General features: G+C 34.1%; 1 protein-coding gene across 11 annotated transcripts in view; it reads right to left on the bottom strand.

Annotated features, from left to right (window-relative positions):
• LOC108977312 overlaps positions 1–26,066 on the bottom strand; it is a 117,070-nt gene that overhangs the window by 26,650 nt on the left and 64,354 nt on the right. For 3 of the 11 annotated variants that reach the window (XM_018946929.1, XM_018946930.1, XM_018946933.1), the window contains exons 1-2: positions 14,499–14,546; positions 6,558–7,099 (exon numbers count right to left, since the gene is read on the bottom strand). The exons of 7 other annotated variants lie outside the window; for them this stretch is intronic. In XM_018946929.1, coding sequence (XP_018802474.1) covers positions 6,558–6,730 — 173 coding nt within the window. In that variant the 5' untranslated portion in view covers positions 6,731–7,099; positions 14,499–14,546. Of the gene's footprint in view, positions 1–6,557; positions 7,100–14,498; positions 14,547–25,978; positions 26,030–26,066 lie in introns of those variants that run through there. One more of the 11 variants, XM_018946926.1, reaches the window with a different exon arrangement.

Raw genomic sequence — 26,066 nt, 5'->3', positions numbered from 1 at the left:
GTCCATATTTTTACATTTTTATGCGGTTATATGAGCTCAATTTCGAAATTCGAGGGCATATTTTCTGACTTTGGGGCATAACTTTGAAAAATAGAGAAATCAGTTTATTTTCTTAAGATTAAATCACTCGAAGAAATTGAATTTGGTTAGTGTTATTGTTAGCTGTATAGCTCTATACTAAACTGGTTACTTTCCTTCCTATTTCAAAACAACAACATTTAGTTTAATCAGGTTCTGATTCGCTTTGAAGTTCCGAATAATACAAGTTTCAAGGAAAAATTCCCTGAATAAATCTCCTTCCAATAGCAACGAGCAAAATATACTGATAGAAATTGAAAGTCTCTCAAAAAAAACACTTTTTGAGAGAACATATATCGAAAAGATTTTTAAGTACTTATTATAAAATCCGCTAATGCCATCATTTATCTGTTATTCTTATGTGTAGTAGAAAAGTTTTCCATTAGTTGTTGATTCAGCAGCATCATTTTTCATTTACCTCTCACCCAACTTCTATAAATACAGGTTAAGCTTATTCAGCAATCAAAAGATCATCTGCTTACAAGGCGGTTTGGGTTGTTTCACATATTGCTAACTCTTCACTAGCTCAACATATAAGTTTTCTCTAGTAGACATTCCACCATATCAAGAAGGGTCATTCCTTTTTCTAACTACTTCACAAAATATCCGTTTATCGCCATACAAAGAGGCGTACTTGTCTGTAATTGAGGTTATCATCTATCGAGAGTACCGCTTTCTAGCAGTTTGTGATTTTCTATAAGTACATCACTTAACGGCTGAACGCTGTAGTCAGGTAAAAATTACTTGAATTAACGGCAACTTGGTTTCAGGTTTGAACAGTTACCTCAAACAAAAATAAAAAGTAAAACAGTTGATCTAATGCTAATTATCAACAGTAGTCCATAAAAAGTAAGAGTTTGTGAAAAAAGTAAGGCGTTGGTCAGAAGACCTGTTTGCGCAGGGTTGCACCGAAGTGCTGCCAATTTTTCTGAACAGCTGTTAGTGTTTGTTCGATTCACTATTCTCCAATGCTTGGTAAATCAAGGACACCTAATATTGACGTGAGAAAGGCTTTTCAATAACGGTACAATCCTTTATTCAAGAGAACTGTCTTTTAAGAAAAGTGTACACTGAGAATATGCCTAGAATTTGAAGGTATGTCAAAAAAAAACTTAGAGAGAAATTATAAATATTTAGCTAGAACATCTGCCCACAATAGGATAGAATCAAACTTCGGCACAAAGCAATTTGGAAGAACATACTATATACTTGTATAGTAAAGAATATTTTGGGATTTCCAATGAAGCAATCCCTTTTTGGAGTTGGTCTCTTTTACAGCTGTTACTTGATTTTTGCTCAATTCGGTTTGTCATTTCATAACAAATGGACTTATTCTGGATCTATGTTTGCAAAATTGTGCAAAATGATCCCCAAAACGAGATGGGCAATGATTCCGATTTGTACAAGAAAATTTTATTCAGCGATCATGCTCATTTTGGGTTGAATGGGTACAGAAATAAAGACAATTTTCGTAACTGAAGTGTTGATACTTCACAATCCATTGCTGAGACGCCGTTACATACTGAAAAGTTATTGTTCGGTATTCTTTACGGGCAGAGAGAAGCACTGATTCATATTTCTTCAAAATAAAGCCGGCCATATTATTATTGATAAATGACTTTCTCATAGCAGAGTTTGAGGATGTTGATATGGACGATATTGCCTCAAACAATACGGTGGTACATGCCATACAACCAATGATAAACCCGCAACAATTCACGAGGAGAATATTCAGCACGTTATTGCTGACATTCGGGCCCTATTTGCTGCGAAATGTGATTGAATTGGGCCGCACGACTGGAAATTATTCATTATAATAAAGCTAAATGCTTGGAAGTAACATAAAATTATATACATTTCATTTCTTATTAAAAATCACATGTCTAAAAAAACACCTTTTATGTAATATAGTAAGGGAGAGCTTCTAAGTCAAACTTGTTAGCAACTAATTTTATGTAAATTTTAAATATTATATATGCTCGCGTCCCATTTGCCAACACATACACACATACACTTACACCTTTACAGCTGGTGTTCTTCCTAACTCCCGCATTCATGCAACAACTTCGCAAATTGTAAAACACACTTCATTAGTTGTCACCTAAAATGTAGACAGTTATAACTGATTTCTAACATTTGCACATCCCCTACCCCTCCCATAGGTGGGGGACTCGGTAGCACTTCTGCAAATATGCAAACTTTTTCACATACTTCACTGGAAAAAAAAACGCTTCCAACAACAAAAGCAAATATTTGAAATATGTTGCGCAAACGATATGCGAGATCTATGCTACACCTTTCACCTCCTCCCCCCTCTGGCGCTTGTAGTCAGTAGCTTATGACATTATTTAACTTGATTCCCCACGCTTTATGCTGATTTGCTTTGGGGCATTCACAAGCATTCCTACACAACGTCCGACATGTCACCTCCCTCCACACACCCGCAAGTCGTTCGTTAGCTGCTGTCGCATGTACATCGACAAGTGTCCAACGACATGTATGCAACATGGCAATGCATACAATCGCACACACATACATATATATATATATATATGCAGCAATATATGTGCTTAAGCATGTTAGTCGAGGATTCAACAATCAAATCAGTCAGTCACTCAGTCAGCGTGCCCTCGTTGCATGCAGCTTGCCTTGTTGCTAACTTATGCGCGCCATAATGTGACAATGTGCAACTTTATGTTGCAAGTAATTCATCAATTTCATTGCATTCTTTATTTTACTGCCTGCTGTGTTATGTCTTTTTTCCGCGTCTTCCTTTTTCTATTCCCTCTTCCCTCTCTTAGCCCCACCGTTGGTTCGCCTGCAGCTTGCTCGCGTAATCTCATGCCGGATTCACAGTTATTCCAGCAGTAATGTAATTTTTATAACACAGTCTATGTGCACTGTTGTTGTTGTTGTTGTTGTTGTCACTAATACAATAAGGTTCATGTTCGCAGCCATGATTTCCTTGTAAATGCCGCGCTGACAAGTCGTTCATGTCAGAGTGCGAAAATTGTTGGAGTGTGCAAATTGTTTGTTAACATTGTTTGTGTTTGCCCTAATGCTGTGCAAATTTATGCATGTAGTAAGTTTGTCAATTGAGAGTTTTATGTATTTTTACAAGTTTGTTATTAATGAATGGCTGGAAAAAACACTTATTTTGTACTCTGAATGAAATTCGCTTCTAGTTAAAGCTGATACCTGCCTTTTCATCCTGAAAAGGGTATATTAGATCAATTTCTAAATATCGTGCTTTAGATATACACATTCGACGAAACCGCCGCAATCGGATCACTATAGCATATATGTAGCTGTCATACAAACTTACAAGAACTTGTTTTGAATCGGTCAATTTGGATGGCTGATCTGTGCTAGAAAGACTCGGTGTAAATAATTTTTTCGGAGATTGAACTATCGTCTAAGGCACCAATCCGTAATTTTGTGAAGATATCTCGGCAAAGTTATCTATACAAGCACTTGAGTCCGATCGTTCGGTTTGTATGACAGATATAATGATCCGATATCGACGGTTCGTGTGGAAAATTTCAGATCAATGTCTCAAAAACTGAGATACTAGTTCGCGTCAATACTTGCAGACGAACATGGCTAAATGGACTAAAATAGTCATGCTAATCATTTATGTGCTTCTTTGTAAGGTCTTTCTCTTCTTGAAATAAAAACTGGAATACCAAAACACAAAAATTTTAATCCTTATATAATATAATAATAAACTCACTTCTGCTAAAGAAAATCTAATGTTATAACACAGTACAACAGCTAATCTGGGGGGTGAGAAATTCCTTCTGTCGCAAGGATGTTAGGAGAATTCTCGGAAATTGTTTTGTTTGTTTGGTTTTTGCCAAAATGTTACAACTAAGCGAAAAAACATCAAGATAAGAAAAAAATTTAAAAGGTCATAAAAAAAACTGACACATACAAACGCCAAACGCTTTGATTGTTTAACTATACTGACCATCACCCTGACTTGGAATTTCTCACCCCCAGACAATAATCCCAAAAATGTTCCACAGTGTAATGTAACTGTTTTGTCCACTCAGGCTCCCACGAATTCACACAGCTAGGACATAAATTAAATATGAAAAGTTTTTTAAAAGATAAAAAATAATTAAAGTGGTATAATCTCTATCTTTAATGCTACCAAAATTTGTTTTACACATTATAGAATAGTAAAACTAATGTAATAATCTTTCAAGATAAATAATTCTCAAAACAGAAATTACAAAGAGCGGAGCAGAAAGAACAAAGCGTTACTAATATGTTTTTGTTGCAGACAGTTTGTTTGAACTACTGAAATAATTTGTTCCATTTATTACTCTCTAGCGCTTGGAGGTTACATAGTTTGTTCGATTCATTCCGCTCGAAAACTTGGTAAATTGAAGACCGCCGTCTGCAGACTTTTCGTTATGTTATTATAACTAATAAATGCTATCAAGAAGCTAAATTATATGATTTACGATAATTAAGAAACCCACTTTAAATTCAACACAACAACGATTATAGAAATACTCGTACTCCCTGAATGGCAAATTTTTCACGGTTAAAAATTTAGGTCGTTTTGGTTACTGTAAATGTGTTGAAAGCGAGGATTAACTCTATATTTTTGATCATTTCATTGTTGAGCTACCTATAGGTTAGAGAGGGTTTGAACACAAAATTTTGATTGCTCACTATCGTGAATTTTTAAAATTTACGAGCAAACAGCTTGTAAATATTCATAATGATTTCAAAACGAAAATTAATGTCGACCTATGTAAAGTCTAAAAAAAACAAGTTTGTTTGGAAGATGTGGCACCAAAATAAATTCACCAAAAATGTGTGAATGTGAACGAAAGTATATAATGACTGTTCACTTACAATTAGAACAGTAGAAAAATGGGTTGTTGAATTTTGACGTAGTCGTACAAGCCTTGAAGACGATTCACGCGAAGGACGTGAAAAAAGCGCATCAACACCAGCAATCACAGCCAAAATACAGGATATGGGTCGATTGACTGGAAGAGATTTAGTAGAGGCTCTACACTTCTAATTTTGGGTTTAAGAAAGTTGTGTACACAATGGGTGCCGCATTCGCTAACAATGGAACAAAAACATATTCGAATGCGACTTTTCCAGCAAGAGTTGGAGCGTTTTGAAAAGGATAAAGTGGATTTTGTGAGATCGATTAATAAGTGTGGATGAGACTTGGGTCTATCACCATAATCCTGAAACAAAATTAAAGGTTAAAGAGGTGTGAACCTGGGTGTTCGGCTTCGAAACGAGTTTGTGTACGGAAATCGGCCAAGAAGGTTATGGCTTCAGTTCTTTGGGATTACTTGTAACCTGGTAAAGCAATTAATTCTGATTGCAACCTTTTGGAACAGTTGTCGAAAAAATTCTTGAAAAAAGACACGGTTTGCCTTTCCTTTTTCATGACGACAATACACCGTGTCACAAGAGCATTTTTACATTGACTAAAATTCATGAATTAAAGTTCGAATTGTTGCAGCAACCACCGTATTCACCAGATTTGGCCCGCAGCGACTTCCATTTGTTTCCAGAACTCAAAAAATTTATGCATGGCAAGCGTTTTTAATCAAATGAAGACGTCATAACGGCTGTTGAAGCGCATTTTGTTGATCTTCCGGATTCTTACTTCAGGGATGGGATCCACAGATCGGAGGATCGTTGGAGCAATTGTATTAATGTTCAGGGAGATTATACTGAATAATAAAGTGTATTTTGAATCATAGACTACCAGGTTGCTCAATAAGTTTTTCGTTTGATAAGAAAGATTGTGTTTTTCGTATAAATAGTTTAGATTGAAGGACTAAAGCTTATAGCCCCCATATATACACTTCAAAATCAAGTTGTTATAAGGAAAGTTTTTTTTTTTGTATTAAACGACATATCTTCACGATACTTACTATGGATTATTGCCTAATGCAACGTTGAAATTTCCAAAGCAATTGATTAGATCGGACTACTAGTGCATATATCTAACATACAAAGTATAAAGTATATTAACGTTTCTGTGAAACCGTCTACCAGACTTTTTGTGCTTTTATGTGTTTCTAAAGTATGAATTGTAGTTAGTTCGAAAAAGTTAATATAATAATTATATATTTTTGTCCTTTTCAGATAAATTTCACATAAAGTATATATTGAGCAATGAGATACGGTGAGTGCAATGAAAATTTTATTTTATACCATTCGTATTTTTCTTGATTTTTATTAAGTAAGTCTTAACTGCCTTTTTTTTTGTTTTTTTTTTTTTGTTTTGACTTATTGATTTATATACTCTTTAATTCTTTAAAATATTGTTTGAACCCGAAAATCTTTTGAGAATTCTCGCTTTCACAGCAAAATCTGCTCATAAATATGCCAAAAATTTCCTGCTACATTTTTTCGTTCTTAGAATAATTTTGCAAACCTGCATTTAATACACCATTTCATGGAAAAAGTAATAAAATTGCGATAGTAACCTTTGCAATGGCTGCGGCATGACGTTCTTTAATTCCATTTCCTTGTTGGCTGCATTATTCTTCTCGGCGCTGTCATTGCTGCCGGTTGTGTGCGAGCGTGACACCGGAAGTGTGGCCATATTATCACCGCTCTCCACGTCCACAGTAGCGACTTTGACTTCGCCGCCACCCATTTCTAACAAGTTGCACTACTACACACACACAACCAGTAACGGAAGTTGTAAAGCACTATTTTAACTATTGTTATTGCTGCGCTTTTTGCTGTTTTTTTTCTACAAATTTCTGTATGAATATTTAAAAACACTTAACGGTCGTTTTGAGCACTTTAATTTGACACTGATTTACATTTTCAAATGGTTTTGGTTTAGTTTATTAATTTATAATTTTTTAGTAATTTTTAATTTGACACACAAATTTTATTTTTTAATACTATTTGCACTAAATTGGCAACAATTTAGCTTGGGTTTTTTGTTTTTTGAAATTTTTCTTATTGTTTCCACAATTGGACGCAAGCGATTTTCGTTGTCACTGTCACATTAAAACTGCCAGCGGAAATGGTAGAGGTTCAAAATCTACTTCTACACACAGAGGCGCTGTAGAAACGCTGCAGAAGTTTGTGCGGAAACTGCGCTTCAAATGCGTGCACTCTTTGGCTTCGGAGATCGAGTTTGTGGAACGTAGTTTAAGCATATGCCACGAGAGCGAACTTTCAAACTCTCCTTAAATAGGAGCTGTAATGTAGCAAGTCTAGTCTCCTGTGAGAAAATTGTAGAACCAAAAGCTTTCATCTCTTACAGCACTAAGCTTTCCCCTCTGACTTTTCCCCACTTCGCGTACACTCCTACTCTATTACACACCTGACATGCCATAAAGCCTTTGTGTACTATCCCAACAAACGCGTTGACGGCTTCGCGGCTTGAAAATCATATTCTTCTGTGTATTCTTCATTACTTTGCTTTACTAAAGTGTTTTCACACGTCGTGCTTTGTGTGAGTTGTTGTTGCCTATTGCTGTAGCAGTAGCGTCCTTTGTATGCCTTTGCCTCGCTTTCATGCGAAACTGTGCCAGACTTTTATGCTATTTGCATATTTTCATGTTGGTATACTCTCGGGTGTTGCTCCCCAGCCTAAACAACGAACCCAAACTCATCTGTACTCGCTACTATGTGTATGTGTATTCGATATGTGTGTATACAAAGGCTCCTTGTGCGCTCCACCGCTGCCTTGTTGGGACTTTTGCGCATAGTATTGTTGTTTTTATTACACTTTTTCCTGTTCCTTACTACCTTGTGTCGTGTATACAATGCTCTTTATCATTTCTATTCAAATTGTGTACAAAATTTCATTTGCATGGCAAATGGGTTAAATCGGTAAATAAATTTTAAGTACTTCGGTTGAGTGAAATGTTTATATAATTGATGTGGTTGTGGCTAATGCACGGCTGTGAGTTGGAATATTTATTTTCGATTGGATTTTTTAATATTTTTTTATATTCTAGAATTAAAGATTGCTGTTTTTTTCTCTCTCCTAGGTTTTTAGTTAGTTTAGTTAAGAAGTCAGGAAACTCGTATATTTTTTATTCTCTACCAAAAGAAACAGTCATTAGGAATAGTCCTTTCCGTTTTGGTCATGATGTTCAGGAACTCGGATTGAAGCAAAATCCTGCTATGCTACCTAAATGATCATCCGTAGCCTTGTTATGATTGGATACGTCACTGTAAACACATGGTAAACCATTACTTGTAAACCACCAACAACGAACCATTTTAAAATAATTACTCCAATGAAACTTCCTCTGTCATTTATCTGATGTTTAAGAAAGGTTTGGAAAACAATATATTATTAATATTACACTGGCCACTGACCAATAGAAGAAGGTACAAGGAAAACAATGGCATATTTCTTATGCACTTCTGCCGCATTGTGCAGCAAGCATCTGATGTCCCCGCGGTATGATACACTGGAGGAGGTATCGATAGAGTCTCTTATAATTCGTGTCAAGCACAATCATTCTAAAGGATAACTACACCTCTTGGACCTCTCAATTGAACTCCATCTGGTATCTGGTATCAGACTAAACTAATATGATTCCTTTATGTCGCGAAATTTTGAACTCATGCTATGGAACCATTGAAGTGAACTAAAAACACTTCTTGAAACAATAACCATTTGATTAATATTGATCTATGTTTAAGCTTGAAGAGACTGCAGAAAACTTTTATAACCAACTAATGTAATACATAATAATCCACATCGTAAAAGTGGAAAACATTGTCCAAGGAAATCTTGGTGTTGCCTTTGGAGAGATGGTTAAGGGATCACATATTTCTTATGTATCAGTTCAATTCGTCTTCAGATGCATACCTAAACAAAACAGAATTAAGAAAATCTCCCAGGCTTGTTGCCAAAAGAGATGTTTCCTCGTTTTACCATTCATCACGAATTCATTAAAAACGGAAAAATTAAAGAAATAATTTTAAAAAACTCTGAAGAGAAAAAAATTGAATACGTTCACTGCAAGACCCCCACTAATCTAGCAGCACTGCTTGTAGTATTAAACTGAGGCTTTATAATAAGAGCTTCAGCGATAATTTTTATCACTTTTAGCCAACATTTTAATTTTCTATATGTCCACATAAGGAATTATTTAGATTGCTTATGTTGTACATACTGGAAGCAAGATTATTTCCTAATACAAAAATTTAAATTTCTTTTTGTTCCAAATGTAAAAAAAAAGCACTCAGAAAATCATTCAAAAAAGTACGACAACGTCAAATCTTCAAAGAAAACAAAAAAAAAAAAAAAAATAAAAAAAAAAATAAAATAAAATAAAATAAAAAGTTTATGTTTCAAAATACACTGGTCRGATTTTTTAAAATTTGGTATCGCAGTAAATTTGACTAAACTTCCTTTTTTCTGGCATTTATTTATCTAATGTCTGTATAAAAGTTTTGGGAAAAAATTTAAACGAAATCAATCTACTTTGTTTGTACACTTTCTGTTTTGTATGTACCAATTATATGTACTCCTAACTGCTCCTGCTCTGGCATTCGACATATTTCTGTTGTGCGAGTAAAGCATAAATACGAACAAACGAATGAAGTAAATACTTGTAGGGTGTGGTTGGCAATTTATTTGTTAACTTTTTGACAATAATAATCAGAGGATTACAGTTTTGCCAAGGAAGCACCATTACAAAATAACAAGCAATATACATATACTATGTATAGAAAAATATATATAAATATATGTATATATGAATATGTATATTTTCTGTACAATTTCCCCAATGGGGAGTTTTTATGAATTGTACAATTTATTAGCCTAAATGGAAGTTTGTGTAGACTATCGGAATTGCTTTTAAGAATTCTTGAGTTTATCTTAAGCAATACCATAAAATCGGAACCTTGAAATTAAATTAATCTCTTCGCCTAAGAGTGATAATTGAAATTTATATTGGTTACAATATCAACGGCAACAAGACGGCTTAAGGTAAACTTGTGCCGAAATTAAAAGTCAGCAAAAAGAATTAACTTTGTTGTGACCAATAAAGGCGGTCAGTTGATAGATATATTGATTATCTTACGGATAGATTTAGTAAGTAGAAAAAACGTAATATATCCGTTTTTCGAATATCGATATTTTTTCTTCCCAATTTCGAAATTGAGTTTATATGAGTTACTAAACATCGTTTCTGTAAGAGACTTAATCAGTGGTAAAAAACAAAAAAAATATATGCTTTGTTTTTCGAATATGTAAAATTTTTACTTCGGATTTTGAAAAATTAACATACTAAATATAATTTTTTATCGATTTAATTTATCTGTTTTTCGAACATTGAAAGTTATTACTTCGAATTTCGAAATGGAGCCTAAAAACCGTTTGTGCAGAGAAAATTTAGTCAGAAGTAAAAAATATATTTATCTTCATTTTCCGAATATCGAAAATGTTAGCTGTGAATTTCGAAAAATGAGCATACTAAATGTAATTTTTTTATTATTTTATTAAGCAGTAAAAAAGTAATTTATCTGTTTTTCGAATATCGAAATTTTTTCTTCCCAATTTCGAAATTGATCTTATATGAAGTACTAAAAAAAAATTTTTTTTTTTTCAGAAAGATTTAGTCAGAAGTAAAAAAATAGTTTCGCTGTTTTTTTACGAATATGGAAAATTTTGACTTCGAATTACGAAAAAATAACATACTAAACATACTTTTTTTTTTAAGATTTTTAGTAAAAGTAAGAAAGAATAATTAGAGTTTCGAAGTTTTCCACGAAAATCTGATTATTAAAAATCGAACTTCGAAAATCCAAAATTGACATATCTTCTTCGAATTTCGAAATTGAAAAAAATCTGAAAATTATATTTTTTATATTAGTTTTGTTTTTGATATCATATTCTCAATTAATAAACAAAAAGTTTCTTAAGTTCTGCACAATTATTTCCACAACTATTTTTGGCAAGACATAACCCACAACAATGAATTAATCGCTAATTGTTTGACATACATCCATTGGACCAACCCACAGCCGCAGCATAACTGACATAAGACCCTCATTAGCACAAAAAAAAACACATGAGACATAACTGGAGTCATCAGCAATGTGACCAAAAGCGAAGACAACAACACACAGTGACTGACAAAAAGCTGGACAGCTGGCTAAGAGCATACGTAAACAGAACTATAAAAACTTGAGATTTCAATTAATGCTAAAATCTCAAACAAAGAACGATAAAAGAAACGCATAAAACCAAATAGCACAGAGGCGCGATTTTCGAGCGGCTACGGAGCGGGGGGCTGAGCGTGCGCAAACAATGGCCAAGCGCGGCAGCATAAAGTTGAATTAAACGAATTATAGTAGCTGTTGAGTTTACGCGCATTCACGAGCGCTACGCGTATTGCGGTCCTCGCACGAAGGGTACGAAGGGGGGTAAGGCTGATAAAGTCAATCTGGGTGGAGAAAAAGTGCGAGAGGGGTGGTGAGAAAGGCGCGTATAATGAAATTAGAAGAACACATACACAAAAGCAACAAAATAAAGTAGTTGCAAAACAAAAACAACATAGCAGCATAGCATACAATGGCAGCAAGATACAAGGGGGCGGGTTGTTGTCACACCCTCGCGCAGCGCAGCTTCTTCACAGTTGTTGAGAAAGCGCACCATGTGTGTATACACAAATATATGTGCGTATGTGCGGAAAAATATGTTTGACAATAAAAACTACAAAAACATGTGTGCTGCAACAACAACAGACAACTACCTGCATAGCCATTAAGGCAAAAGAGTAGCAAGCATCAAATGAAAGCCGCGTTGGACGTCCTACTAACAACAAAAAGTTAGCATAAATGCAGCACACACATGCAAACGAGATTATATGTATGTATATATATGTGTGGCAGACAACCCGGGCCGACCTACTGACCTCCCTGAAGCAAAAGCAAATATAATAATTTTTTCGTTTGTTTTGCTTGACACTATTATACGCGTTTGTTGCGCTGTTGTTTTTGTTGTTGCTAATGAGATAATGCGCACATTTGGCAACTCTGCAGCGCGCACACCCTCACCAACATGCCTACAAGCCACCAACTGCTCGGAACAGATGGTAAGATGTTTGGCTGTAGGCATCTAGCACACAGATTGCATCGAAATTTGTGTGTGTGTGTGAAGCGTTCGGTTTCAGCGCGTATACAGCTAGGCAACTGCGATGGCACGACTTGAAACGAACTCCGACAAGCTCTCTACAAAACATCTCGTGTTAACTTTCGTCTGCTTTCGGTAGGTGCTCGCCAGCTGCTCGCTGCCGTGCTCAAATTTGGCTCGTTGCTTAGGCCCCCAATGCGCTCACAACTCTCGAAAGTATGCTCGATGGCGGCGGCGTCAACCTCGTTATGCCGAGCCCACCATGTTACTTTGTAATAAAAATGAAATTGAGCCACTCAAAAAATGTACAAATAACAACGCCTAAAGCTCAGTCATGGTAATCGCCTAAAAGTATGTAACCTAAAGCAGCTTAAAAAGCTGATTAAAATACTCTGCTGCTCGAACGATAAAATATTGATGCTGCCATTTGCCATTGAGCAAGCAGATTTGCTAAGAATACTTAAACTCAAGTGTAAAGCAGGTGCTTGTTCGTGTGTGTCGCTGTGCTGTAGTTTGTTTTTGTGATTTTTTTTCTTCTTTAACTTTCATTTTGTCTTATTTTGCCTGCTTTGTGCCGAATAGCGTTTGGGGAGTGCTCGTCTCCAAAGATTTTACCATCTTCAGGAGAGTTTATGTTTCATTTGAGCGCACATCAAGTTATGTATTCATAGCTTTATAACGGTTTATGTACGTGTGTATGTATGTGAGTGTGCTCACTGTTGTGTGAATGGCAGCTATTTGTGTATATATCAGAGCAGCAGGTCTCAAGTGTATATTCGCAAGTTATTAGCAGCTTGGATGGTTGTAGGAAGTATTAGTTTTTAGTTAAGAGATTTAATATTTTAAACTAAAGCTTTCATAAAAAGTGATTTTTGTAAAAAAGTTGACATTGCAGTGGAATATAAATTATTTAAAAAAAAAAAATTTCATTCTTTATCAATGTAAATATACATTAAAAGGGCACTGAAGCGCAGTGTTTTCGCACAAAATTCTGTTTGCTGTTTTTTTTTTTTTTTTAATGTAAATTTCTTTTTTTTTCATTTTGAATTTTGCAAAACACTCAAAATTAGCTTTTTCTACTTCTTTTTAAGATTTCATTTTTATTTTTTGCTAATTTTTCAAAGTCTGCCTTTTACATTTTCATCCCGAAACTTAACGTCTTTCTTTAAATTTACATTTTTAAAATTCTTCTTAATTTTAAAATTCTTCTTAAAAAAAAATTATTCACTTTATGTTTGGCAAAAAAATTTATCTAAGCTCACAGTTATTACTTTCTAAGTTAAAAAAAAAAAATTTCACTTTATGTTTTCCAAAAATATAGATATCTAAATTCAAAGTCTATATTTTCAGTAGGTTTTAAGCTTTAAAAATTTTTTGTACCGGAAAAGAAAGAGTTATTTGAAATTTGCAAAATACACAGCAAAAAATTATATAAATTCAAAATTAGTGGTTGTTTTAACGATTACAAAAAAATTTTTTTGATCACCAAATTAATATGTGTATCTTTAAAATGTGTACCTTTTAATTTTTTTATTACAAAAACAAAATATTTTTCGCAGTGCGTTTTTCAAAATAAGTGTATCTAAATCAAAACTTTATATATTTTTAATACATTTGAAGTTTTAAAAAAATTTTCTCACACAAAAAAATTTTCACTGTGCATTTTCCAAAAAGTGTATAAATTCAAAATTAGTTTTTAAATTTTTTCTTAAGATTTGTAAAATTTTTTTGATTACAAAATTAAAATATGTTCTCTTTAATTTATAATTGCTTAATTTTTCTTTTACAAAACAATAGTTTTCGCAGTCTATTTTCGAAAAATATAACTAAATTCCGTATTAGTATATTTTTAATAATTTTTATTTAAAAAAAAAAAACAAATATTTGCTCACAAAAAATTTGTTTACTGTGTGCTTTTAAAAAACTCAAAATTAGTACTTTCTAATTTTTTTATGTTCTAAAAAGTTTTTTGATTACAAAATCAAGATATGTTTCCCTTAAATTCATATTTCTTAATTTTTCTTTTACAAAAAAATCATTTTTCACTGTGTATTTTGCAAGAAATGTATCTGAACGCCTTGCGAATTGCGAACAAAATCTTTTCTTCACTTTATTCTATTAAAACTTCATAATTTCCACGCTTATTCACTCGAAATAAACCAAAAATTCTGCTGAAAAGTAATTTCACAACACATTTTACAACAAAATCCCATATTTCACACAAGAAATGCTTCAAAAATTGTAATTTGCATTTGTCACTTGTGAAAATTTTCTAATTTTTTTTTTTTTTTTCAACACATACTTTTACAATCCGTAAATGGCAATCACATTCGTCTGCGACGATATCCTATCCAACTACAACTGATTGCGAGCACGGCCAATGGATGCCAGCTCGGCTGCCTGCCAAAGATGTTGATGTCTTCGTTAATGCTGTGCAAGCATACAATAAAGTCGGACTCACAATCATGTATGTTTGCATGTGTGTACGTGTGTTCGGCATCTAACACAGCATCAATTATGTGCCGCAGCAACTGACTGAGCAATAAATGCCACAATCAGTGACAGCGTTCAACGCTCTTACTACGCGTTCGTGCTATCAGTGCACGTGTATGTCTGTTAGTACTGCTGGTGTGTGTGTGTGTGTGTATTGGCGGGTGTATGCGTGAGTGGCCATTGACTGGTCCAGCCAGGTTGTGCTCTGACACGCTTCGGCGCAGTGTGCATGATTTTGCTTTGACTCGAAAAAGTGTGGATGCCATCGCCTTATGCGACCACAGTTTACACATTTTCCTTGCCCTACACTTTCCACACTCTGATTACTCTAGACAAGTTTGTTTTTCTCGCTCGGAAAATGTTTCCCAACATTCCCAACTTATTTCGTCGGCATATGGTTGTCCTTGTTCCTTGTCGTTGTGCTTTCGTTGAGGGGAAATTCGCTTTGTTTTTGTTTTGTTTATTGTTGAATTGGTTTCGACTTTTGTTTTGTTTGTTTTGTTTCTACTTTTCTTTGTGCGAATACCTACTTTTTATTGCGTTGCTTTTGTTATTGTTGATTTTATGTTGCGCTGGAAAGTAGGACATTATTCCTTGTACTGTGTGTATTTCAATAATCTGTGCTGCTTATGTTGCCTTCGTGTTTATTGTTTTCGGAATTTTTGTTGTGTCTTATGTTGGGTCATAGTTACATTCGAATTTCCAATTGCTGAATGTGGCACGGCTTGCTTTCTGGTTAGTAAGGTATTGGGTTTCCTTAGTTTCCTTTGTGCTTCTATAGTTTTATTTTTGCTCTAAAATGTAGGCAACGTTTTTTTGACATTTGACATTAGTTTTGAAAAGCTGTCATTTCTTCAGAAACCAAAATTTCTATTTGTCTTAATGATCCAAGGATTGATCTATTCTAATAAGAATTTTTCTTAGTTTCTTGAGTCGAGAGAATTTTAAACAGGAAACTAAAGGGTATGGATTATTGCTGTTTATTTTTCTTTTTTGCAGCATTTTTTCAAAGTTCCTCTTGGAATGGTAGCAAGACATTTCAAAACTGTTCAGAACAAATAGTCGATGCTACATTAGTTTTAGTTGTTAATTGGGTAATATATCCTTTCAAAAATTTACGAAAAGAAGCTTTTTAGGGTCTATTATATCCCTAGATAAAAAATTAATTTTCAAAAATTATTTTGTTCGCCATGTTTCGGATATACATAGCTTTATAAAATAAATTCTGAAATCGACTATTTAATCGACAAAGCGGAGGCCTTCTTCTTCCTTCTTTCTATGATAGAAATGAATAGTTCAAAACTGAGAAAGATTAAGAAATTGTAAATATAAAATAAAAAATATAACGAATGAATATTGAGAGCATATTCCGGACTGGATCTAACAAAGTATTTGGTTTAGTGCAACCGAAAATAGCGGCAAATCTATTATAACTGATTAACAAATATCGTTGCTATGATGGCTGATGAAAAAGCACATAACAAAAAACATTGTACAAATGCAATCGAAGAACATTCAATATACCCTTAAAGCAAAATATCGACATTTTGTTATTTTTTTTTTTTTACAGAAAATGATATGTCAGATCCACATCCATATTTTTCAACATTGAGAACATATGCATATGTAATTTCTTTCATTTATTTTCTAACTCTACTTAAAGTCTTATAAAAACTCCTCTATTATTAAAGACCCTATCATAAGGCACAAAATCTTGTGCCACTCAGTTGTAACCACATACTTATGTAAGCAGCTGATAATGCACATAAATTAAAGTTTCGCAAGACTTAAGAAAAACTTTAGTGCAGCCTGCTATGCGGAAAAGGAAACTACATCAAATCGCATCGCATCAAAGTAATCAAATGTGTCTATGCTCCTGAGAGTTGTGGTCATAAAGCGGAATTTAATATGCTGCACATGATTATGCTTAACTAGCTACATTCATATATATCCTATATATTCCTATATTCACAAATACATACAAACACATTTCAAGGAAATGCTTTATCAAACTATACGCCTATGCAGAGAGTTAACTTCAGAGAGCGCTAAAGTGTAATGAGTGAAAAGTACGGCGAATTCGCTCTCCAATATACTAAAACGGGTGCATACCCTGTAGGAAAATAAACTTTAATATATGAAAAACGTTTTTACCGAATTTGAACTAGTCTGTTATCGATTTAAGTTCATTCATTGAAGATAGTTGTATATTTTTGTTATTTCGAAAGTTGTTACTAGAAACATTAACAAGTTTTGTGAGTTTGATGGATAGGTGGCCACAAATCCTAGATAAGGATCATATACCAATAAAAAGCCTTGTGACTGCTACATACATATGTAATGAGGAGGCTAATATACACACCAGCCAAATTTCCTGACGCTTATAAGATATGACACTGAGATGATTTAACCGTAGTCTGACTGGACAGTGCAGGAGAAAATTTTTGGTGGTTTTCACCGACTCTACTGCTATGCAACTTTTGCAAAATCTTTAGTCTCACCTCATGAGTGCCAATAAGACTCATGTTAGAACCCAAATCATCGTGGCGAGACTAATATTGCTAGAAGCAAGTAATTCAATAGACTTTTCTGGATTCTGGACCAATGAAAGCCACCAGTTGAAAAAGTTCTAGCTGTTTTGTAAGACCGTCTTTCGCCAGATTATTAGATGCAATTATGTACGACTTCGAAGTTATGGGAACCAAGACGCGAGTTCGACGACTGTGTGTTTGATGACAGGAGATATTTCGTCTTGTCCTCGTTCACAACCAAACTTCACTTCCTGATCCAGTCTGGAGAAAGCAGAACTATTGACGTCAATGATATCAAGATCAGCTTTTGCTGTTGCCAAACGTCAGCTTACACAGCTGTATCACCTATGCGGGGATACCAAATGCATACATAGCGGCATAGAACCATCTACTTTTAGTGATGTCAAAATCATCTTGAAATTTTGAAAATCTCAGCCGCTTTGTTGTTATCGAGAAGTTTTTCATTAAAAAATTAAAATATTCGACTTAGAAAACATTATATTTTCCTGCAGGGCCATCGTAACCAAGTGTGGTGAATATCTGCAAGCAGGAAGTAGCATACATTACGGCGCTGAGAAATACCTGAAATAGCTCCTTTTTTTTTTGGGTTTCTATACTTTACGTCGTAAACACTTTTTATGTTGCTTTGCTTATACTTCCTCAACACACACCTGCACAGATCACAGGTACGCGCGTCGTATATTGTTTACGTCGCATATCCTTTTCCCCCTTTTTTTTTCAAACGACTTGCTTTGGCAGAGAATCTACTGTCATATATACAAACTCATTTCCTTCATACTTATTTTCATATATTCTTCGCGACACACACATCTACACATAAATATTCACTTATTAGGCGAATATGTATGTACTCGCTGCTTTGTTTGCGTCGTTTTTGCAACAGCCGCTTAAGTGGCCACTCTGTTTGCTCGCTGCTGCAACACAATGTCGCTTCCGTTTTTCCCTTGTTGTTGCTTTTATATATTACGTTTCAATTTTTACGTTGCTCCCGCTGGCAATGACGTCCAAAATAGCAACAACAAGCTACAACATTATACAAGTAATCTGCATGCGACGCAAATAAATTGACCTAAGCATCTTTAGTGTGGCATGCCAAGTAGCACTTGCGCGTAGCCGGTGTATGCACAAACGCACATAAATGGAGCACAAGGCAGCCAACATGTGACCATGCCACACTTTGAGGGGTTCCCAATATTGTTATTTTTGTTGTTGCTTACAACATTGTACTGTCTGTAGCACCTTGTTGCGTCGCACGCTGATGGACTTCACTCACCTTGCACAGCGACCTCGCTTAGCGCAACACCATCTCATCACCGCATTTACCGTATGAACATGTTGTTGTAATGTTGTTTATTTTTGACGTTGCTGACGACTTTGCATTTGGCTTTAGTAACTCCGAGGATTTTAAGGGTGGATTTCCATTTAATGCTATCTATAACGCAATCGAAAAATTCAAGTTGTTGGATAAACAACGATGAAGCGCGCGCTCAGCAGCGTCAGCATCACGGCCGTGCTCATCATCATCATCATCAATACATACTGGCTTAACGCTGCCAGCACAGCAGCAGCAGCATGTCGTAAATTTAACTACTGACAGTGAAAATGTTGCAAAAACAAAAATATATGGCAGTGTGTTGGTGTTTGTTTGGTGTTCGTACTCTTGTTTTGGGGAATGTTTTGCCAACAACGCACTCACCCTGTAGTTGTCTGTGACTTGTTACAACTAACTTGCTGACTGAATTTTATTGAAACGCAAATCTCTGCGAGTGCAGTTTATTACACTGAGCGTATTTTAAAGTGTTCGAAAACGGCAGTTGCTAATATGGTCTATGTAATTGTTCTGCAGTTCTCTCTGATCTAATTTTTTCTCAGTGAAACGAAACAACTCTTGAGACAAATAATTAGCCATATATACATATAATATATATATATATTGAATATTAAAAAACAAAAAAAAAACTTCTTAGCTACTATTCAATATTATCGATGAGTATAGGAACTAATAGAGTTAAATTGACAGCTTACTAACCCTAAAACGGCCAATCAAGGATTCTAAAAAAAAGGGTTATTAGGCCCAGAAAAACACACTATAAGAGTTTTTCTTGGAACTAAAAAGTGTTTTCTTAGACATGTGGTTTTTAAAAAACTATAAAATGAATTTATCTTTATTATAAGGATTTGTCGTTATATTTTTTAAAAATTTCGGGTAGTGACCGTACCCTCACTTCCTCATTGACTGTAACATAAAAGCCGGTCTAATGGACCAATGTTCCACATTGCCCATAAAGCACATTAATATTATAGACAAAATCACTACCTTTAAAGAAAGTTGAATACTACGCAAAACCTTTCTCCGTTGCATGGCTACCAAAATTCGCTTTATGATCAAATCAAATTGTAAACATTTTCAAGAATATTTGAAAATACGTTAAAACGTTAGTATGGTATTTTTAAAAGTATAGACTATCGAATTTGAAAAACAAAAAAAAAAAAAAATGTTTTCCAAAATGTTACACTAAGTGTTCCCCAACGCCCTGTATGCCTCGTTATTGTTAAAGCATTATTTATTCTAAGTAGAATAATTTAGGTATTCGATAGTCTATAACCACAAAAAATTATGTACCTTTTATAATATCCGCTAGTAAAAGGTAAATACAACTTTTCCACAGACAAAAGCAAGTCCGTGTTAATTCTCTACGTATTTTTATATAAGGCAACATATATTTCTATATATTAAAGTATTGTTTTTTGAGTCAAAATGCATCATAGATAGGAATTTATCATATTTCGTCTTCGATCATTTCGATTTGCAAAAGAAAAACATACTTTGATCTGATTTTACTTACCCAACATAGAGCATAACATCGAGATTAGCCTTCGGGATTACTTCACTGACTTCTGTTAATCTACTAGTGTACGTGAAAAGTCAACAAACCCCAGAGAAGTTTTATAGTTCAATTKCATCCTATCTTGAATTCATTAATTAAAAAATTTATCGAAGGGAATATGTGTTCAAGTGTATATGTTGTATATCCAATATGGATCACCATGTTTAGATGTAAAGTAATTTTAATCGGTTTTACTGAAAGCTTTCTCTTCGGTTTTAAACGTCGTCCTTTAAAATAATTGTAGTCAATATAGTCATATGTCTCAGATCTCACCATAATATCACTTATGGCTAATATACTCGTTATAAAGTCATAATTTGGCAGCCCTATTTGTTTAAATTTCCACCTTAAAAATAGTAATTTCGCACAATGGTACAATATTAACGCTATAAAAAAATCCAGTTTTCTAACTAGATTATTGTTTATTTAAAGTTGGCAACCCTATACGAAAACTAGAAGATTTTAGCACAAAACTGCAACCAAAGAATTTGGCAATCCTATGGACTAAAAAACTCATATAAAATAGTAAATTCACGTGTCTACTTAACAATATGGCCTATTATTAGTTTCTAACATGATATATATTTATTTATTGTTGGCAACCCCATAAGAAAAAACTTGAAGCTTTTGAGACAAAACTCCCTTCAAATTCTATCTTCATATTATTCCTTATTTTATTTTTACCGATGAGAAAATTTAGTATTTACATTTTTACTAGTAGTCCACATTTTGTTTAATTATAAAATAGTTGCCAGGTGGCAACTCTGGGTGTAAATGCGGTACACATATTGAGTATGTAGTTCAAGGAGAAATGAACATATTATTTTTCCTAGTGTATGTTGTTAAATGGTTTGAGTGATTTGAGGCAAGTGAGAGGGAGAGAAATCCGCTTGGGGAGCGTGCTGCTATTTTAAATTCACTTATTAATAGCAGGCAAATCTGGACAGGGTAATTAATAGAGAATTAGAACTCGAGTCATAAGGGAGCAGACTAAAAGATGTCGTTTTAAGGCAAGGAGAATATAATACTTATATGAATTGACTATCGAAAACAAATTTGAAAAATTTATCATGCTTCCGGTTATCCTTAATAAATCTCCTATAAATTCATATGAATTTTCGTGCAACAACAATGGAAAATATTACAAATGATTTTCAAAAACATCGATGCGAAACAAATTTAGCTAATTTATGGATTATTGTTTTGTTGTTGCATGCAACATTGCTGCTAATTTGCTGCAAGTCACGCACACGTATTACTTTTCGCCCCGGAAATTTAATGGTTAGAGGAATTTTATAGACGTGGAATAAAAGAAATGTTCGTTCATCGCTAATCTTTCGTCGCTGCACTGCTTTATGCGCTTGTTGCTGCAACCCCGTGCTGCATGTGCATTATCAGGGTTGTGTTTGTGACACGCGCGCGTTCTTCTACAACGGTGGTGATAGTAATTGCTGCACAAATGAATGTATTACGCGCCAGTATGAGTGAATATGTCACACCGACGCCAGCGCCAAAGACCTAAGGGACTGCAGCAAAACGCGGCAACTAGAAAGGATTCGGCAGCAAGCAAACGGAGAATAAAGCGTGGCAAAGGATGTGCTCAAAATGACTTTTATTCTTGGTCGCTGCGTGTCTGAATGCGAGAAGGATAAGGTGGAATGCTTTAATGTTGTTGCTGTCACAGTGCGATTGTGGCAAGAACAATACGGGATAAATCGTTGCTTTGTTTCATATGAAACCTATGCATGTGGGGAGATCGCGCGAGAAAAGGTGTGTCCGTATTTAGCTATTTATCACAATCAAGCAACCAACTGAAATAGTAAATAAATAGGATTTCAGTTGGCTTTAGTGGGCGTAGTCGCTCTAATCTAATAATTTAGAATGGCACCTTTTGCATTTTGGTTTGGCAAGCGGAAGCAAATTTTATAATGGTACTCATAATTATGTATTTACGTTAGCTAACTGAGTGGAGTGCAGTTAGTCCGCTTGCACGTGCCACATTTGTTCACCGTATGTGTCCTTATTTATAGATATATTCACACATTCACACATGTATGCATGTGTCACTTGGTTGTTGTTGTATACGCGCCACATCCTTTGGCATCTGCCAGCGGCAAGTCAATAACCTGGCGTCTGGCCTAATTTCAACGTTGATTTTTCTGCTTACGTATAACAGTAAGTACCTACTTCCATACACAAACAGCAGATTCCGCTTTGATTTAGTAGCAGAAAATAAATACAGACGGTGTAATAAGTATCATGCAGCTTCTTCAATCCACTAAACACAATAGAAGGGCATGTACGAATATGTGGCAGAGTGCCTAAACAAGAAATATTCTCGCATATGAATTTCATGTATGTAGAGTAGTAGAGAATAATATGCTGAATTGCTCTCTTACATTCAAACTCCCTTCTCGAACCTGTACTGTCAGCAATTATATCATCTGAAGAAAGTAATCACACAGAATCGGCCCACTTTGCCCAATAGCAGAGAAATTTTGTACCATAAGAACCTTCTCAGGCCCCACATATCAATTGTGACTCGCTAGAAGCTACAGATACTTCTTTGAAACTTTCATATATATCCACCTAATAGTCCAGCACTTAGTGATTACTATATGTTTCTGTTCATAGTGAAGGATTATGCTCATATAAAATTCGACTCAAGATTAATTTTTGAAAAGTGACTACTATTTATTTGCCAACAGAAACGGGATTTACTTTGATATTACTAAGTAACTAGTTACCAAACAAAAGGGTGTATATTGGATCTAAATCGAATTATTAACTATGCTAAACAAAACCTCCAATTTAGGTGGATAATGGATTTATTTTTACTGAAATATGTAGGTTTATACAAATGCTGTATTTTGCTTATTATTACCGTCATAATCTCAACGAAAATTGCAAGTGAAAGGACTTAAAGGTGTAATAATTTTTTATTTTCCTTTAAAATGTTGTAGATACTTCCGTTTTTTCCAAATGAATATTTCCCCAGTCACTTGTCTATTTGTACACCGTTTCCCCCATGACTTGATGTCATTTGACCAATATGGAAATATGTATGTACCTATGAGTTTCAAGCTGACCAGGAATATACGAGTATGATGTATTTTTTTGTATCTTTTCCAAAGTGCGGATGTGCTCGTGGCTCTGAGTGAGTAAGTGCATCAAAGAAAATGCTTACATATGCTTAAGTAGGAACCGGTATCTATTACAAACTATATGTAGTGCCAGTGGTCACTTTTGTAACTCATATAGCACAGTATGATATCATATATTAATTTTTACATTGCCTTGTTCTATTTACGTTGTCATAAAACATTCGCCATTAGTAATATCATCTGCAGCGCTCATTAAGAGACACTGAAGCCTCGCCTTAGGCCTAATTAAAGTTGCGGCATTCGAAATTTTATCTTCGAAAAATAGTTATATGATGATGATGATGAAAAATAGTAGAATTAAAACGTAGCAAACAGAGAAGTGTTGATTCGAAAATGGCTAAATTTCTCAAATGCCTCCTCATTTCTAGGGAAAGTCGGTTATGAGGAAGAGCATGATATTCATAAAAATAATTTTGGATATACTCGTGTATATATAGTATTTATCCATCAATATTTATACCATCGTATTTTCGACTGGCAATCACTTAGATTGCCAACATCAACTTCAGATATAAGTTCCTAAGTTTACTCACTTAACTTTTTTCTTAATACAATTTTATTTAGATATAAAGAATCCGACCAAATATACCATACGTATTTCAATGTTATTAAGTCATAATAAGTGGGTACTGATTATTGCAGGTAATTATATTTCAATACATTAATAATTCTAACGTCATCCTCATCATTATTTCTGAATTTTATATGGAATTTATTTTCTAACAAATTACACAATATTCAAATGATACATCTGGATATCAAATTTAATGAGTTTTAAAGTGTTTAATAGTGTTATGACACCATCACTTAAATATTGCTTATTAAAAGTCACTTGAGAGATTGCAAATATTTTAGGTGTAGATATAAAAATTATTCTTCATATTTAAAAAATTATTTGTAAAATGCTAAGAAAAAATTAATGCATTGGTTAATAAAAGTACTGAACCCGAAACATTTAGCAGAAAGTAAACTTTAAATGAGAGTTCTACATTTCGGTTCTACGGTTCGGGAGATTTTAGATGAGTTTCCCAGACATCTGGAAGGCAGATATATTTTTTTCAAGCTTGGCAGGACGCTATAACATTTTCCAAGCGTCTGTTTATTCAAATGTTTAAATATCTCTATTTGAGTGAATTTTTTGCTTCTTACAAAACATCAACCTCTGAATCATGTCCAAAAAATCAATGAAAAGATCAATGAATAATTAAAGAATATAATTTGGCTCAGCCTAGACCATTTTGAAGATTGTTTTGTGTCTCAAGCGCGTCCAAGTCTCAATTGTGGCTAAAGTCACATAATGCATCATTTCATACTGCATAGGTTCTTCGCAACTGTTTGATTTGAAATAATAAATAGATAACTTGAATTTTATCAACAAATTCACGTTTTGTTAGCAGTAGTAGTACTATTTATATAGAATCATCGGTAATTTTTATCAAGTTTGCCTTGTTTTATTAGTAAAGTTATTAGAACAACGGTAGATGCAATTTCAAGGCTTCGAAAAATTTAAGCAGAGTATTTAGAGATTAACATTGGTAAGACTGATACTTTCAGGTTATCACCATATTTCAGTCAAAACTGTCTCACTTCTTGTTTTCCTCAGAAGCTCTTGCTTGATATTTGATATAAAAATTTACTGTGTTTGGTTAAAACGCCTGGTTCCAAGCTATTCTTATAATGCCTGACGGTTTGGAATAACCTTGTTATGAATGTTCCAGTAAATGCTACAGAGCTCAAGAACTTTACGAAAACTAGTCAATATGTGGTTTCAAGTAAGACCAACTGATTGAACCTTTTAATAATACATATATTGTTAGGCATATATTTCCATGACTCATCTATAGATCTATTAATAGATTCAAACAACAGTTTTAGAAAAAAAATTATCAATAAAACATTGTTAATAAAAGTTCCCAGAGACATGGTTTAGAAACATTTAGAAATCCCATCAGACAGGTAAGGGTCACACAGTTAAAATGCTGTAAACTATGGGCTTACGACATTTCATGAAGTAAAATATCTTGTATAGAAAAGAAATAGAATACATATGTCCCGAAAAATTTCTGATTTTAGAAACAAATATTTTTTATAATTTTTTTTATTATCATATATAAACATAGTTCATACTAAATTTAAATAGATTCTCGAACATCTAGTGCAACAGTTTCCTCTAAATAAACCAAACCAAAGTGCGTAAGTGCAATATGCCGACACAGTTATGTGCAAAAATATTCGTACAAATGACCTATATCTCTAAAATTTCATATTAAAGAAATTTTGTTTAACTAAAGTACAACAACAAGACTCATTAAAAACTAACTAACAAATTCCATGCGAAAAATGGACTACGTAAATCCCGTGCTCACATACAATTGCCTCATTTCCTAAACAAAAAATAATAATATAAAAATAATTGCCCAAACCAAGTGAACATACAGCAGTGCAATTTAGAATTTTTTTAGTAAAATTTTTTCGGTACAAGCCAATTTTGTTTAATTCTGTACCAGAAAATTTCGGGTCAAATTAAATTTATGATTTTCACAAAAAACACACTACATACACATATACATAAGCAAAGAGTAATTTKTATGTATGTATATTACTATAATTAAGCTAAATTCAGAAATCCAACAAAAACGCAATAAAGCAACGAAATGAAAGTTGTAGTAAAATGAAGAGTCGAACCTTTTCAATGATGTAATCGAAACGTGGTCCAGAGCGTTGCTGGAGTGGTTTCTGTGTGTGACGTGAGCGAATGGATTTCAGTTTCGAA

This window comes from Bactrocera latifrons, unplaced genomic scaffold (genome assembly GCF_001853355.1).
Source record: "Bactrocera latifrons isolate USDA-ARS-PBARC rearing strain unplaced genomic scaffold, ASM185335v1 scaffold_87, whole genome shotgun sequence".
NCBI classification, from domain to species: Eukaryota; Metazoa; Arthropoda; class Insecta; order Diptera; family Tephritidae; genus Bactrocera; species Bactrocera latifrons.
The sequence above is the reverse complement of the archived record's forward strand: the minus strand, read 5'-3'. Positions and strand labels throughout refer to the sequence as shown.